Source organism: Meriones unguiculatus, chromosome 8 (assembly GCF_030254825.1).
Source record: "Meriones unguiculatus strain TT.TT164.6M chromosome 8, Bangor_MerUng_6.1, whole genome shotgun sequence".
In the NCBI taxonomy this organism is placed as follows: domain Eukaryota; kingdom Metazoa; phylum Chordata; class Mammalia; order Rodentia; family Muridae; genus Meriones; species Meriones unguiculatus.
In genome coordinates this window covers 65,956,974-65,973,436 of record NC_083356.1, presented here as the reverse complement: position 1 = coordinate 65,973,436, position 16,463 = coordinate 65,956,974, and the positions used below count along the sequence as shown (strand labels likewise).

Sequence of the window (16,463 nt, the reverse complement as noted above, 5' to 3'; positions counted from 1 at the left end):
CTCCAGCTTGGCCACAGTCCAGTGGGACACACAGCCTAGAGTTGTGGAATGCTGTGCCACAGATTAGGGGAGCCCCAATTCTGCACAACTCCAATGCCTACCTTTTTATTGTGTATTTTTGGGGTGTCAGTGTTACATTGCCCAGTAAGACCTACCTGCGGAATGACATTAACTATATGACATTAACTATCTGCTGGCATTCTGTATTTAAACATTGTCAGTGAAGTTTCTCATTCTTCCTGTCCTTGCAGCTCCCTTTGAAGTTCATGCCATGTTACTTTTTGGTCCCTGCCTGTCGTCTGGTTAAGCAGCCCACTCCCGTATATCCTTTGCAGAAATGGCATCTCCTATGGCATAACACATGGGTCTTTCGTTCTCATGCATTTCTCTCTTCCTTATTTTGGGGTTTGGTATCTTGGAAATTTTTCACAAGTTATCGTCTGGCCCCCCCACCTCCCATTTTAAAGATGTATTTATTATGTATACAGTGTCCTGCCTGCATGTACACTTGCTGCCAGAAGAAGGAACCAGATCTCATTATAGATGGTTATGAGACACCATGAGGGTGTTGGGAATTGAACTCAGGACCTTTGGAAGAGCATCCAGTGCTTTTATCCTCTGAGCCATCTCTCCAGCCCGTTTAATTTTGCAATCTTTTAAAATTTTTTACTTACCTGTATTTTACGTGAATTGAGATTTTGCCTGCATGTTTTTCTATGTGAGTGTCAGATCTTGAAGTTACAGACAGTTGTCAGCTGCCATGTGGGTGTTGGGATTTGAACCTGGGTCATCTGGAAGAGTGTTAATGCCCTTAACTGCTGAGCCATCTCTCCAGCGATCCCCCCCCCATTTAATTTTAATTTATAGATGTTTTGGGTTTTTGTTTGTTTTTGAGACAGGATCTCACTGTGTGGCTGTCCTGGAACTGTAAACCAGGCTGCTTTTGAACTCCCAGAGATCTACCTGCCTCTGCTTCCTGAGCGCTAGGCTTAAAGGCGTGTACCACCACTCCCAGCTTTCTATCTTACTTATTACAGATTTGTTTATATCAAGTTTTTCTATATAGAGCAGGCTGGTCTGAACTTGTAGCACTCCTGTCTAGGCCTTTCAAGTGCTAGAATGCATGTACCACCACACTGGCAAAGTGTATTTCTGTTTTGTTTTGCAGTGCAGGGGCTCAAACAGGCAAGCACTCTACCACTGAGCTATATCCCAACCTGGTAGTTGTAGTTAGTTGGTTTTTTGTTTTTGTTAGTTTTGTTCTGTTTTTTTTTTTTTTTCGGGGGGGGGATTGGTGTTTTTTAAAGCAGAGTTTCTCTGTGTTGCCCTAGCTGTCCTGGACTCAATTTATAGACTAAACTGTCCTCAAACTCACAGAGATCTGCCTGCCTTGCCTCCCAAGGGCTGAAATTAAAGGTGCGTGCCACTACCCCCAGCCTTTGTAGTTAGTTGTCTCTAAATTATCCTTTGTGATATGTGGATGTCTGTGACCTTGATGTTAATTTTTGAGGGACAAAAGGGTCTAATACTTGTTTCCAATATTGGTGTAACTTCAGGTCTTTGATATTTATAATTATTTTGTGCCTATTTGTGTGACTAAGGGGTTTTGCCTTTGTGACCATCATGAGCCTTTGAGTATATCACTGTTTTTCAGTCATGGACTTCCCAACCTTGATGACCTCTGCGGCGAGTCATGCATCTTGTTGTGCAGAATGTACCAGGGTCTCAAGGCTGCCTCTTCTCAGTGGGCTGGCCCATCTGTAACTCAAGTGCTATGGACCACACAGACCTCACTTTGGCAAGGGTGTATTCTGTCCTCAGAATAAATTCTAGCAAGTCTATCTCCACTTGTGTATGTCTTCTTTGAGGGTCCATGCATGATCTTTGAAGCCATTGTCACTGCTTTGTATATAGCCTTTGAGGGTAAAAAAAAAATTCTGACCATTTGGATTCCTCCTTCCTTTTGGGACTTGACTTTATCCCAGGAAGCAATTGCACTAGGTCTCTTGCCAGTTAGTTTTGTTATCTTTGTTTGATTTTCTAGACAGGGTTTCTCTGTGTGGCGATGGCTGTCCTGAACTGCTTTGTAGAACAGACTGGCCTTGAAATCAGAGATCCACCTGCCTCTGCCTCCCTGCCTGCCTCGGCTGGGATCACAGGCATGCGCCACTTGCCCAGTCAAAGGTATTTCTCAATGTAAGAAGGCAGCAGAGCCTTTAAGGTAAGCACTCAGGAGGCAGAGGCAGGTGATTCTCTATGAGTTCCAAACAAGCCTGGTCGAGATAGTGAGTTACAGGCCAGCCAAGAGACTCTGTCTCAAACAAAATACACTTTTTTTTAATGTATATTAAGTAGGTTCATATGAAAAGTCAGTCTTCTAGATTCTGCCTAGAACAAAAATGTAGACTCCTCATTCCATGCTCATCAGATGCCATAAATCTGCAATATCATGAAACTTTTGTTTAAGACACGTCTCTTTAGTAGCCCAGGCTGGCTTCAAACTCATGGTCGTTTTGCCTCTTCCAAGTGCTAGGATTATAGGCATGCACCACTGCTGCAGCCTGCCATGACTTTCTCTTGTTTGTGCATTCATTGGTGGGTAACAGAACTTCCTGAGGTGCAGACAGGATATTTTTAATGGCTCTACTCTGACTATGCTCCACTGTGAAGTCCCATGACTTATTTATGGTTTATACATAGTCCAATGTTTAGCCAAAGCAGCACTAGCATGTTTCCAAATAATTCCACCAGCCTCTGCACTGTAGATACAGGTGTCAGCACTGCCACAAATGCCTTGACTCTGTTACTTTCCATTTGGTCATGACTCCTAAAGTGTAAAGTCTTTCTTCCTAATTATCCACCCGTCTCTTAAGTTCTAAAGTTTTCTTTTCTGTTGGGATTTTTAAAATGTGCCCTCACACCTGGCTTGCTAGATTGCTTTTCTGATGGTTGGAATTGTTCTGATCTCAACATCAATCAAGTCAGGCTAAGCCAGTAATGTAGACCAGCATGTTGTGTCTTTCCACAAACTCACAGGCTACCTTGATTTCACTGGCACTCTTGATTTTCTGGGTAATCATGACCACTGGTAATCACGGGTTCCTGGGTTCCTTTATTACATTCCAATCTTAATTCCTACTACCACAATTCTCAGATAACATACTTTGTGTCGTACAATCATATAGATTATAGAATGCCTAAGAAAGTTAAAGAGGCTTCAGGGTTCAGAGCTGAAAGCAAGAGCAAGGAGCAGATGCAGAGAGCAGGTCCACACAGCTCTGATGATTTTCTGGGATGGGTTTCTGACAAGTGATGAGTTTGATAGGTACTTGAGATGGACAAAGAGTAAGCTCTTATTGTATGAAATGGGGTTACTCCATGTAAGGCTCAGTATGAGTCTTCTACACAGGGAAAACCAGAACAGGCCCAGCCTGCTTCCTCATAAAAGGAATATGGCTAGACTAGAGCCCTGTGCACCTAAGGCCACTGCTAGGCCCTTCCTGCTAGCTCTGGGGGTAAAAGATGTTAACAGGGAGGTTTTACTCAAGGCCCCAGGGATTTGGGATCGAAGCTTAAGTCAAACTACATAGTTCACTTTATACACGGTTCCAGGTAAATGCTCAAAACTGCAAAGCAGAGCCTATGGCATAGGGGTACTCTACCTACTGTTTGCTCCAGGCCTAACTACATAGTGTTTATTTTTGAGACAGGACCTCACTATGTAGCTCTGGCTGGCTTGGAACTCCCTAGTTGACCAGGTCAGCCTCCACCTCCCTTATGCTAGGACTAAAGGCATGTGCCACCATGGACCACACCTAGTTCCAGCTGCACATTTAAGATGTACAACCTGGCTGTGCATTTCTGGGTACCTGAAGAACTCCCCATATGGCAAGCCTGGTTGGCCTTTGGTTTCCCGGAATTTGAAAACCCTACTGGTCTCAGGTCTCCTCGAGGTTGTACTCAGGGTCCTGCTGGTTTTCTTGGTTATTTATATTCCTGTGTATAATCCTAGCAATGCCCTCAGGAGATGCTTTCTGCAATCATTGAAAGAATAAGGGTGTTTATCAGAAAAGAAAGCACATGTGAGTGAGCCACCATCTGTCCCTGGTGTGTCCTATGTCTTAGGAGCTGAGAAGCAGGAAGGGTGTTTTGGGCAGCCTCCTGTTCCTAAAGTCCTGTCCCTTGGATCTACCCATTCCCACCTCTATGTCATGAAAATGAGTAAACTGTGCCCGAAGGTGGAGCTGGTGGTAGAGGGCTTAACTACCATGGAAATGAAGCCCTAGATTCCATTCCCCTACCCCACAAACTGAGCACCTTGTCATGAGGTTCAGATGTCCAGGGTCACTCTAATCTGTGTAGCTAATTCAATGCCAGCCAAGGATGCACAAGACCCTGCCTACAAACCCCTGCAACCTGGATTTACTGCAAAAGTCCAATCTGTGAAACTAAAGATGTCCACTCCTTCAAAACTCAGTAGCCTTCTCAGGACAATACGGGGCTATGCTATGGAGAAGGGGCCTGAAAAAGAGCTCTGTGGTAAGGGGACAATTATTCATCTTGAGTGAATAAGGGGAACACTACTATATCCACGTGAAGTCTTGAAATACCATACCTTGACAGTCTTATAATCACATAAGCTGCAGTCACCAAGGAAATAGGACATGGAGACCTCCTTGATTTTTTTTTTTATCCTTTCAAGAATCCACCCAACTGACTGCTTACTCAGAAGGACCCTAGGGCCTTGATCTCCCTCCCTTTGATCTTTCCTTCCTAGGGGACCCTGGCTTGCCTGTGGATCAATAAGAGAAGGTGCCAAGATATACCATTTACTTCTGAGGTGTACAGCAAGGTGTCCACAGAGCCCAGCCAAAGCCCAGCTTCTACATGTTGGTCCCAACAATGGCAGGTGTGGGCCTGATCCTGCCATCTTTCCCAGATCTGTACCCACATGATGAATACACACTTCCCAGTGACCTCCTCTGGGAAAGCTAATATCTGGAGCAGGCTGCCTCTCCTAACTACTATTACATTATAAGGGAAGGGCTGGTGTCTCCATTTTCCTGCATGGGAAAACAGCTGTGAATCAATAGAGCTGCACCACTTACATATGCCACAACTCCATGCGAGTGCCTGGGCTTTAAGCTCTAGGAAAAGCTGTAGGTTTCTGGTTCTTGGGGGGGGGATACTTAGAACCCAGCAACCAGGTCCACTTGTGGGTGTGACTGGGAGATTCATGGAGTGGGGGAATCTATAGAAGGCAGGAAGAACTGCTTTCATCTCAGGTGCTTGGATCAGGGTTTTCAATGACAATCTTAACCATGGGCATCAGGCTTCTTTGGTTGGTCCCATCTAGGTACATGGGGTAGGTAACATGCTCAGCCTTATTCCAGTTATGGTTCTGCTACCTGGGAGTAGATGGGGGGGGTCTTCTAACTACACCCCCATCAGGTGTATATCACTGTCTGCCGAGCAAGCATATGGCTGGTCTGTGTGCAGGCAGGGCAGATGCTGGAAGGGTTATCTCCTATGAGGCCTTCACAGACAACACCTCCCTCATTCTACCCTGCACTCCTCTAGCTCCATTTCCCAAGATCTCCAACTCTCTGCCTTTCAGCTGAGTTCCAGAGCCAGCAATGAAGCAAAAACAAACAAACAAAAACCATACACACACAGACAACCGGAATCCATGGGGAACCCAGGAAGTCCCAACCTTGTGAAGTAAACTAGCACACTCCCTGTGGTGTCCTGCAGGCCAGCATTTCTCAGAGCCAGGACTGGTGAGGCTGTGAGCAAGCAGGTTAGCACTCCTGTAGCTGCAGCATCCTGGCTTGGTCCTCATCCAGAATGAACGGAGACTGGAGTTTTCGGCCTTGCAGGTACATTTCCAGCCCCTATAAGCAAAGGGTTACAGTGGCTAAGTGTCCACTTTGTCTGTCCATCCATCCAGCTACCCTGAAACAGCATTCCAGGGAGGATTATTGCCCTCTCAGGGAGGGTCAGCAGAGGGCTAGTGTCTCTCCCTCAGAAGACTCCCCAAAGTCTTGGTCTCAGCCTTGATTCTTTCCTGTACCCCAACCCACCCAAGACTTGCAAAGGCCTCCAGACCCCTCAGTTCACCGCAATCCTAAAAGTCTTCACACTTCACTGCCCAACTGAATTAGGGATGTGACCTGTCTACCCTGGTGTCCACTTCTCACACACAGCAGACTCCATGAACTCCTGGACAGGAACCACAGGCTTACCTCTCCAGAGTAAGACACCAAGGGCGATATTTCACAGATGGCTGGAGGGTCTCCATTTGGGAGCAATCTGGGGAAGAACAGCTGTCAGCACTGGCCTCACAAGTGAATGCGGGGACCCTCCCAGAACCCTTACGACATAAAGTGGTAAGAGCATGCTCAGCATGAATGTCACACACCAATCATACCTCCACAGCATACTCCTCCCTCTGCACAGCCCAAACCCATACAGGCCATCTGACCAGTGACAGACTCCGGCCTAACTAAATAAATCACACACAGGGTCCCCGCATAGAGTTCAGACAGTTGCGCCCAGCTGCAGCTCCAGTACAGCAACAGGGGAGACAGACACCAAAGGTCCTTTTCTTCTCTGTCCCTATGTCTCTTGAGGGTTAGGCCTGGATCTCATCTTCAAAGCCTGTGAGAGTATATTTGTGGACATCTGAGACCCTGCCTCCCTGGTTCCCTGACCATAACCTGAGACTAAGAAAGATGCTGAGCCAACAGTCACAAAGCATGTTGTCACTGTCTGGGAACACAGCCATCTGCATCTGGGTGGTGCTGGGTCAAAGGCCAAGTGGGACAATGGCAGCATCAACAGGGACCTGGGATGAGAATTCTGCTCTCCAGGCTAACCTCAGAGCCCCTCACCCAGACTGCTCAGGAAGCTGGACCCCGTGTACATCCAGGAAGTGGGCTCCAGCCTGCAGAGCCCAGCGGTAGTGCTGAGCCAACAAGGCTCTCCTGGAGGTGGAGGGGTTGTCGCTGCTGGCTGTGTCAGCATTCTTCAGTGGGGAGAATTCCTCCTCCCGACATACTTCAAGGGCAACGAAGTTCCTGGTGGAGAGACGGGTTCATTACCCTGCATCCCAGCCAGCTGTCCTGCTCTGGACAGGCAAGGGTAGGCCAGATTTCCCTGAATGGGAGTCAGTTCCCATGAGTATGGTAGTCTAGGAGATCCCCAAAGGCACAAAAAGTACCTTTACTTTCCTGAGATCCTAGGAAACATCAAGTCCTCCAACTCCCACTTGCCACATGTCTAGAGGTGGGGACACTAGGTCAGGACTGTGGGATTGCTTGGGGAGGGGAGCTCTTTATCCTCTGAGAACCACCAATGTTCCCTTTGTCTTAGGGACAAGAACACCCTCTGGACTTCCCCTGAGACAAACCAACCTACAGTCTTTCGGGTTTCCCAACCTGGGCCTTCACCAAGCTTCCCTACTCTATAAACCCAAACCAGAACAAAGAGAGGGAAGAAAAGAAAACAAGTGACTGCTACACTAACTTAGCAAACTGGAACACATCAAACACAAACTTCTCCATCTTTATCCCATTCGGTCTTAACGGCTTTACCAGATTTCCCTCCTCATCCACATATGGGACCTTCTTCACAGCCACATGCAGCTTCAGCAAGGGCTCAAACTCCCTAGCAGCAAGAGGACAAAGAGGGTATGGTTCAGACAGGGCACCCCTAGAACACCAGTCTTCACTTCTGTATACCTGGCCAGGAGAAGTAGCACAAGGCTCCATCTCTGGGAAGGTCACAGGCTTTCTCCATGTACCCTCAGGGCCACCAGCCACAATGCTGCCCAGGCTAATGACAGGGCAGAGGTGGCATCTGTGGGCAGTGGAGCCAATCCACAGAAGATAGCTCTGACCCAGGCCTCAGACAGGCTTCCCAGATTGTGACTCTGGTCAGAACTGTCTTGTTTATAACACAGGAATTCTCTTTACCCAACCCCTTGCCACTCCCAACAGTGGCCTGGTTCAGGCTAGCTCCAGCTGCTGTGGCATTTTTTGATTCAGCCTAGGCTGGGTGTCACAGCCATCTGTTGCCACATACCTGGTGATCATATCCAGGAAGCCTCGGGTGAAGAAATGGTTGCAGATGTTGCCTGTGTTGTAGAGCAAGCCCCCATCAGCCCCACGCAGCCCAGCAATCTCAGGGCTGATCTCGTTGTATTCCACCACCTGGGGGACACCGTCCACCTGGCACACCACACCCACCGGCTCCTCAGGGTATGCTTTCTCCACCACCTGAAGCACCAGATATAGACTAAGAGTGCCGGGAGTAACAGGGATGAGGACAGGGTTTGGGAAGAAGCCAAGTGCCAGGGAAAATTACAGCTTGGTGCCCACCTTGGCACCGCAGTCTGCTCCCTGAAGCACACAGAAGCCAATGAAGACTGGGTCAGCCAGCCGCACCAGGATGTTGTCTACGCAGTACACATGCACAAACTCTACACCCCGATGCTTCATGTCCTCTAGGATCTGGTGATCAACCAATGCACAGTACAGGCCCCCGTTGCCATCTGTAGAGGAGAAAGGAATGGGCTTCTGGATCATGGACTCCAGCTTGCTCTTCTGCTCAGTCTAGTAAATGCTGCAGAAGCACAAACCACCAAGAGCCTTGTGATTGTTATCATGTGACAATGAGACTCCAGTATGAGCCAGGGACACACAGCCTGCCTGAGCACATCTATGAGTGCCACCTGACCCACAGCTGTATTCTGTGGTCCAGCTGGACAACCCCTCCTTGCCCATGGTGTGGGCGGTACCTGGGGCCATGGCAACTTTGTCTTTCCGTTCCAGTATGGCCTTGCCCTCAAAGGTCACAGCAGGTAGCATGCGTTGCTCGAACAGCACCACGTTAGTGGGGTCTAGGTGGAAGAAGTCACGTTCCTTGAAGAACTTGATTGTGGGTCCCAGTGTAAACTCACTGGTCATGATGTACCTGTAAATGTCCTAAAAGTGAGCTGCTTCCAGGGGAATCTTGCCTAACCTGGCAGGTGTGGCTGCAAGAAGCCTACAGGGAGCTAGCTATAAGGGCAAGAACTGGGCGCTGTCTAGGGCCCGTGCTAAAACTGGGTCTCAGGTCTTGGTGTAGGGGCAGGCCTGGGTCATTAAGGGCAGTCATTCTGGGAAGTTGGCAAGAAGGACACACCAAGGCACGGTGCAGTGGGTCCCCAGTCGCTGACCAGCCAACTGCTGAACACGACGGATCCGCTCTGCTTGCAGTTGGTACAGGGTCTTCTGGCTGGGCAGTCCTACTTGATACATGCCTTTGGGGTAGGTGACACCCAGGCGAGTGCCCTGCCCACCGGCCAGCAGCAGGACAGCCACCTTGTTCAGAGCAATCTGTCGGAATCCTGGAGGGGAGGGGCGCGTCGTGAGGAAAGGCCTCTTCACTTTTGAGAGCCACATATGGGACTGCTAAGGCACGACTTCGGGGTCTACTAAGCGTAGGAGGAAGGAGTTGCAAGGCAAATAACTCCACGCAGCACTTCCTGAGTCTGTCCCCTCCTGTCTCCACTCGGCCCCTGGCCCCTTTCTCCTGTAGGCATGGGCAGCGCCGACCCAAACCCCGCCTAATCGGGTGCTGCCCTACCTTCCTCTTCCCACCGCAGGAGTGTCTCTCGGTCGCAGCGGACCGCGCTGCCCACGCGTTCTGGGGGCAGGGGCTGCAGGCGCGCCTCCAGGTCCAACAGAGGACCCGGGGCTAGTGCGCAGGCGGCCGAGGCGCGCTGGCAGTGCTCACGCAGCGCGTCGGGCTCCAGGGAGGCGAGCTCCGCCAGCAGCGCGGCCTGAGGCTCCGGAGCCAGGTCGGCCCAGAAGCGCAGGAGGTGATCCTGGCCTGCGCTCTGCAGCTTTGCGCGTACATCCGTCTCTGAGGCCATGCTGGAACTGCAGCTGCAGGATCAGCCCGTACTCGTGACCTTATGACCAAAGTCACGAGATCACAGGCGGCGCAGATTCCAGAGGGGCAGACCCAGGGCGCGGCACCTCCACCCGGGACCCCGCCCCCTTCCCCACTTGAGCTTCAGTTCTGTACTCTTTGGCTCCGCCCCAGCCAGTTTTCCTGACCTGAATCCCGGCCTCCCAGTCTAGCTCCGCTCCAGGCTTCTCACAAGACGGGCTCTCTCCACCTCTGCCCTCAAGCTCAAGGTGTACAGTCCAGACCAGACCCTCCTAGTCCTCCTAGTTCCCAAGGCCTAGACGTTTCTCTCCTAAATAACTTATCTCACGCCACCCCCTCCAAACCCTCCATGTGGCCAGAGCTATTCTGTCCTTGCCCTGGTGAGGCACTCCGTTGGGCTGACCAGATCTAACCCACCCTTCTGCCTGTCCACAGCCCGGAGGGGACCAGTAAGAAAATTAGAGCAGAGCCATTTGGCATGAATTCCGGAGTGATGGTACCTGGGCTTTGAAGCAGCTTTTTGTAAATAGCGATTGTTATCTGAGTTTTTGTTTTGTTTTTGGATTCTCAGAGCCTTTGCATCACTTACTTAGTCCTGAGACATACCTGGAAAATCAGGAAGTCTTATGTGACTGAGAATTGCTTAGGTGATGGTTCCTTCAGACAACCCCTAGAGGAGACGAGAGGTTTTGGTAGGTTTTGATACTCGAAAATTGACAAAAGTGCATTTTTTGTAAGTGGGAAAAGTTACTTCTGGAAAAAGTGCATTCAGTCTTTGAGAGACTGATGCCCCTGCTGCTGAGAAGCCCAACATTCATCCTGCAGTTCCTCTCTTTCTTCTATCCGATTAACCGTCCTGAGTAACGCAGAATACCCACAGTGGCCTGGCAGCTTCTTTAAGTGTCTGAGCCTAAGAGAAGCCTGCTAGATCTTGTAGGTGTTCACCAGGACACGCCCCTGGTGGTGCTGGAGGTGGCCAGACCCAAGCTGGCTTTAGCCTTTACCCCTATCTCCTCAACTGCCTACCTTCAAGAACTTGGCTTTTCCAGACTTGCATTAATAAGCCCCTTCCTGCTTTAATTTGCTTTTTCATAAAGCCTCTCGGTTGTGTGTGTATGTGCTGTTTTGTTTTGTTTTTTTTGACAAGATTTCTCTATGTAGCCATGGCTGTCCGGGAACTCACCTTGTAGAACAGGCTGGCCTCAAACTCAGATTGGCCTGCTTCTACTTCCCAAGTGTTGGGTTTAAAGGAACGTGCCACCATTTCCTGGCTTATAAAAAGCCTCTTGGAAAAAAAAAAAAAAAAGCATAGCTTCAGCCGTTTTGGAACACAGCTTTTTATTTTTATTTTTTTAGAAACTATTTTTTTTTTTAAAGTTCAAAAGTATCTGGGTATGGTGGCGCACACCTGTAATCAAAGCACCCAGGAAAGTAGAGGCAGGTGTGAGTTGGAGGCCACTCTGGTCTATAGAGTAAGTCTAAGACAGCCAAGGCTACACAGAGAAAACCTGTTTCAAAACAAAACAAAACAAAAAAGTTTAAAAGTAAAGCCTGTGGTGGCAAAGGCCTTTAATCCCAGCACTAGGGAGGCAGAGGCAGGTGGATCTTTGAGTTTCAGAACAGTCTGGTCTACACAGAGAAACTGTGTCTCAAAAATAAAGAGAAAAAAGTTGGAAGGTAAGACTGGAGAGTTAAAGTAAGATCATCAGGTAAGATGTCCTGTTGCTCTTAAAGAGGACTGGGTTCCAGCACTCACATGATAGCACATAACCATCTGTAACTCCAGATCCAGGAGATTGTGATACCCTCTTGTAAGTCTCTGCAGGCACACAGGTGATGGAAGGCAAAATACTCACTACATAAAAGAAGATAAAGAAATCTGAAAGGAAAAAAAAAGTCCAAATGGATCCTAAATTAAAAGGATCTTTCAGCTGGGTGCAGTGGTGCATGCCTGTAATCCCAGTACTGGGGAAGGCAGAGGCAGACAAATCTCTGTGAATTCAACTCCAGGATAGCCAAGGCTACACAGAGAAACACTGTCTTGAAACAAAGAGTAGCATCTTTCTCAGGTCTACACAGCTAACTAACCTGTTTTAAGGAACAGTGTGTCCAGGCAGGCAGCTTCTGCACACAGCCTTACACACACACACACACACACACACACACACATACACATACACACACACAACTCAGATGGAAATTCTGGGTTGGGAGGGTGGAAGGCCACAAATTCTCTTGAAAGGAGAAAGGATTTTTGTCTACAACTACAGCTTAGCCTCAAGAGCCTTTGCAATGAATGCCTTTTCCCCAATCTGAACACCATTCTCCAGTCATAGCACTTTCTTTTTCAAAGATTTTGTTTATGTATGAGTGCTCTATCTGCACATACATCTGCATGTCAGAAGAGGGCAGTAGAGGGTATAGATGGTTGTGAGCCACTATGTGATTGCTGGGAATTGAACTCAAGACCAGTGGAAGAACAGACAGTGCTCTTAACCACTGAACCATCTCTTCAGCCCTCACAGCGCTTCCTTACATTCTCTTCTGCCTGACTTCTCCACGAGAAGGAAACTCAGGAGAAAGGAATTGTTTGGTTCATTGTTCTGCCTCTGTCACCTTCCATGAAGAACAGACAAACAGGACATATTTGTCCACTAAACAAATGAATGTTAGATCCCAAGCCAAGCACCACCATGACTAGGTCACAGCAAAATGTTCAACGAGTGCTGGCTGAATGAATAAATGAACAAATAGTCCACCCTGATATGACTTTCATGCAGTGAAAAGACAACTTCAGGAAATATGTGGAAGGTGAGAACAGTAGACAGACAGAGTCTGGTGAACATTATGGGCTCCACACCCCAGGCCAGAGTGCATGGCAGCCATCATCGCCTTTGGGGCTGGGCAGGTAAGGAAGGGCATGAGCCTCTTGGGAGGCAGGTAAGGCATGCTCTGTGGACCTTCTAGGTCAGGATGGGCCCCTAAATTCTCAAGGTGTGGGTGGATATCAAGGTCAGAGGTTGGAAACACAGGTTTGTATAGCTCAAAGTATTTCCAGGACCAGTGGACTATACCTGGACCCAGCCCTGTACACCCTGCAGAGGGGCTGTAGCTGGTCTTTTGATACTTTATGGGTTCTTCTTTCTTCCACCCTTCTCCACCCTTCTTCTACCACCCTTTCAACCCCCTAACACTAGATAAGAGAGGAAAAAGGATACAGAGGATAGAAAAGAGATCCCTGAAGGTCAAAGGTCTGAAAGGGGACAACATTACTGTTAGACTACTTCCTGCTGGTTGGGGGCATTGAGTTCCTTGGGGCAAGTTTGAACTTCACAGTCAAAATATCTAATTTCTTCATATTGTTTCTTCTTTGGGCAGGACTACTTAACAAACTGTGAACAAACCTCTCTCAGGGTCCTAGCATTTATATACTGTCTGAAAAGTCTGAAAAGTCCCCAGAGTTCCAAATATCACACTCTCACAGAAACTATCTACAACTGGCAAAATCACCCCTCTGCTAGAGCATGGGGCCAATCACAGTCAGCTGCTGTGGACAATCTGAAGTAACCCAATATCCCACACCTGGGATTAAAACAAAAACACTTTCTTAAATTATTTCTATGAGTTTTTTTTTTTTTTTTTTTTGTTTTTTTTTTTGTTTTTTTCCGAGACAGGGTTTCTCTGTGGAGCCTTGGCTGTCCTGGACCAGCTTTTGCTTTTGTAGACCAGGCTGGCCTTGAACTCACAGAGATCCACCTGCCTCTGCCTCCCTAGGATTATAGGCATGTGCCCGGCTATATCTATGCTTTTTAAAGAAACCAAAATTGTCACTATAGGGAGCCTTCCCCTTTGTCTTGTGTGTGTGTGTATGTTGGGGGGGGGGGTGTCAAGGGCCTAGGACTAAAGCTATAGTGGACACCAGAAAAGCCTAGGGAAGGCTGGAACTAGGCATCACAGCTGTCCCCTTTCCACACCAGTGGGAGCTACATCAAGAGGCATTGGAGTCTCACCAATCTCACACCTGTCTGTATCCCTGCACATTTCTCTCCAAGGATTGGGATTGGTACAGTGAGGATAGGATAATCACACCTGGTTTGAATTCAGAAAGTTCCCTGGGCTGGCAGCAAAAGTGAAAGCCATAGGACCAGGCTGGAGAGGAGGAGGAGGAAGTGCTCAGAACTCGGGCCAGAAAAGATACAAGGTTGTCTACCTTCCTCCTACACCCAGAGCCAAGCACTTTCTCCAGTAGTCAGTCCTAGGGAAGCCTATGCAAGGCTAGTGTCGGCTACCTTCTGCTGGGCTCTAAGCAATAGGATCTCTTTTGTCCTTTTTCTTTCTTTCTTCTTCTTTTTTGAACTTAATGATTTCCCTTCATACATATATAATGTACTTTGATCATATTCCCCTTATTATATTATCTTATTCTCTTTTCCTTCTACAAAATCCTTTTGTCCTCCCAATAAGGCTCCCTCATACTTTCTTGTCAGTGTGTGTGTCCCACTGCAGCTAATCAGAATTGTCAGCATGAATATCAGTTGGAGGTTCTTTACATAAACAAAGACAATTTGCTAGCAGCTTCACTCCTGAGGAATAACTCCCTCCCCCAGAAACTATTAGCTGCATGTGGCTGCCTAGGGAGAGGTTGGGCCTCCTGAGCTTCAACACCCACAGATTCTTCTCTGTGAGTAAACTCAGGTTCACCAGGGCCCTGGCTTGACTCTTGTCAGTTTTGCTGTACTGAGCAGCACTGGTTTCACTTTATGTTGGTGGCTACTCCTGTACTGATGCATTTGTCCCCAAAACTCCCAAGGCCTCATTTGAGCTTGGTATCCACTGAAGAATGGCATCTACACTATAAAGATTCCTGTTTGCTCACTATCATTGAGTGCCTATAGTAGGTCAGACCAATGCTAGGCCTTGGGGTGGCTCTGTCTTATTCTCAAACATTACAATAATTCAGGGAAACAATCACTATAGCCAGGCATGTAAGGTAAATAAAAAAAACAAAAAACAACTAAGTAGATTTTGGGGGCAGAGGAAACAGGTGATGGGGCAAAGTCTGAGAGTTCATAACAATCAACCAATACAGAGGGTAGTTCTCTTCATGTAGCTAAGGACTAGGCAAGACATGAGATGAGAAATGTGAAACATCAGAAGGTCTTTGGCCAGGTCTGTCCCTAAAGGGGTAGCTAAGATGCATGGAGTAACTCTGGGCTCATAGTTCTTTAGAGGCCTCCACCAAAATACCTTACCATGAATGAACCAAAATTAGGAGTGCAATGGGTGTGGTAGTACACAGCATTAATCCCAACATTCAGAGATCTGAGTTCCAGGCCAGCCAAGGTTGCATAGTAAGACCTTGTCTCAAGGCAGACAAACAAATAAAAACAATTTAAAATGAGCAACCAGTAGAAATGTGGAGCCAGAGGAGGTGGGCCGGGAAGTTGCTTCCACAGCTTGATTTACATGTCCTCCTGCCATAGGCCTGCTCAGATGGGGTCATGAGTGAGTTAAGGTCCCATGTGTTTAGTAAGCAGAAGCAGCAGTTAACACGTAAGCTGTTCTCAGTGGCTACATTTCTGTTTCAGTGACATTCAGAAGTTTGGGAAGGTGACCACCTGGAGAATAGGGGACAGGCAAATGAGTTGGCGGTGTGTGTGTGTGTGTGTGTGTGTGTGTGTGTATGGGGGAGTGAGGCACCCCAAGGATCTCCCTGGCCTCTAGGGGTTGCTCCTGGGCCAGCCCTGAGGTGGGCTTCTAGGTCAAGAATGCAGACTAACGCCTAGAATCCAAGACAGAGGGGGCTAGTGGTCCAGCTAGGCCAGAGCTGTGAGGGCCAGGATAGTGGCTAAAGATGTACATAAAAGGGCCAGAGCAGGGGACCAGAACCAGAGCAGCAAGGGAGGTGGTCACCGGATGGGCATCTGGGGACACACAGACAACTTGGCTTTGTCCTGTAGTTGGCAGGACAAGGCAGACTGTCCCAAAGGACCAAAGTGGAGCTGACAAGTTGTAGGGACAGAGGCCTCAGTGGAGGGGAGCGCCCAACTGTCTGGAGCCTATAATCCTCTTGGGGCGTTTCTAATGTAAGAGAAGGGAGCCCCGGAATCAATCGGCGCCTGGGGCCAGGGACCCTCAGTGAAAAGGACTGAAGAGAGCAAGAGGAGTTGGACCTTCCATCCTTATTTTTGAGGCTACTTGGGTACAAGATCCGTGAAGGGCCCAACGCTCCGCCCCTCAGAGAAGTGGCTGGCAAGGCGGAGCGCAAAAGGACCAGGAAAAAAACAAAACAAAACAAAACAAAACAAACTACCTTGGCAGAAGGGATGGTGGATGTGGAGGCAGGAGTATTGTCGGGAGCAAAGATAAAAACTCTGTCAAGTGTCCCGGGACCCACTTCCAGGCCGGGAGGTGTGGGCGCCACAGCCCCTACCGCAGGAAAAATCAAACTGGGACTGCTGGCTGCTGAGCCAATCCCGGAGCAGATGGTCCAGTTTCAACCAATAGCCGTTGTGAATATTAAT

General features: G+C 48.3%; 1 protein-coding gene across 3 annotated transcripts; it reads right to left on the bottom strand.

The window, feature by feature from the left end:
* Positions 1 to 3,092: 3,092 nt before the first annotated feature.
* Uap1l1 (UDP-N-acetylglucosamine pyrophosphorylase 1 like 1) lies at positions 3,093 to 10,053 on the bottom strand. 3 transcript variants are annotated; one of them, XM_021651122.2, is made up of 9 exons: positions 9,631 to 10,051; positions 9,187 to 9,391; positions 8,801 to 8,976; positions 8,382 to 8,554; positions 8,086 to 8,279; positions 7,528 to 7,668; positions 6,894 to 7,079; positions 6,246 to 6,312; positions 3,093 to 5,894 (listed from the first exon to the last, which is right to left on the bottom strand). In XM_021651122.2, the coding sequence occupies exons 1-9, from the start codon at positions 9,917 to 9,919 to the stop codon at positions 5,802 to 5,804; spliced, it is 1,524 nt and encodes a 507-aa protein (XP_021506797.1). In that variant the 5' UTR covers positions 9,920 to 10,051; the 3' UTR covers positions 3,093 to 5,801. The 3 variants fall into 3 exon arrangements, 2 of the variants coding, with proteins under 2 accessions (XP_021506797.1, XP_021506798.1); XR_009593730.1 differs by having other exon boundaries at positions 5,827 to 5,894; positions 6,879 to 7,079; positions 9,631 to 10,053; XM_021651123.2 differs by lacking the exon at positions 7,528 to 7,668 and having other exon boundaries at positions 9,631 to 10,048.
* Positions 10,054 to 16,463: the final 6,410 nt, after the last annotated feature.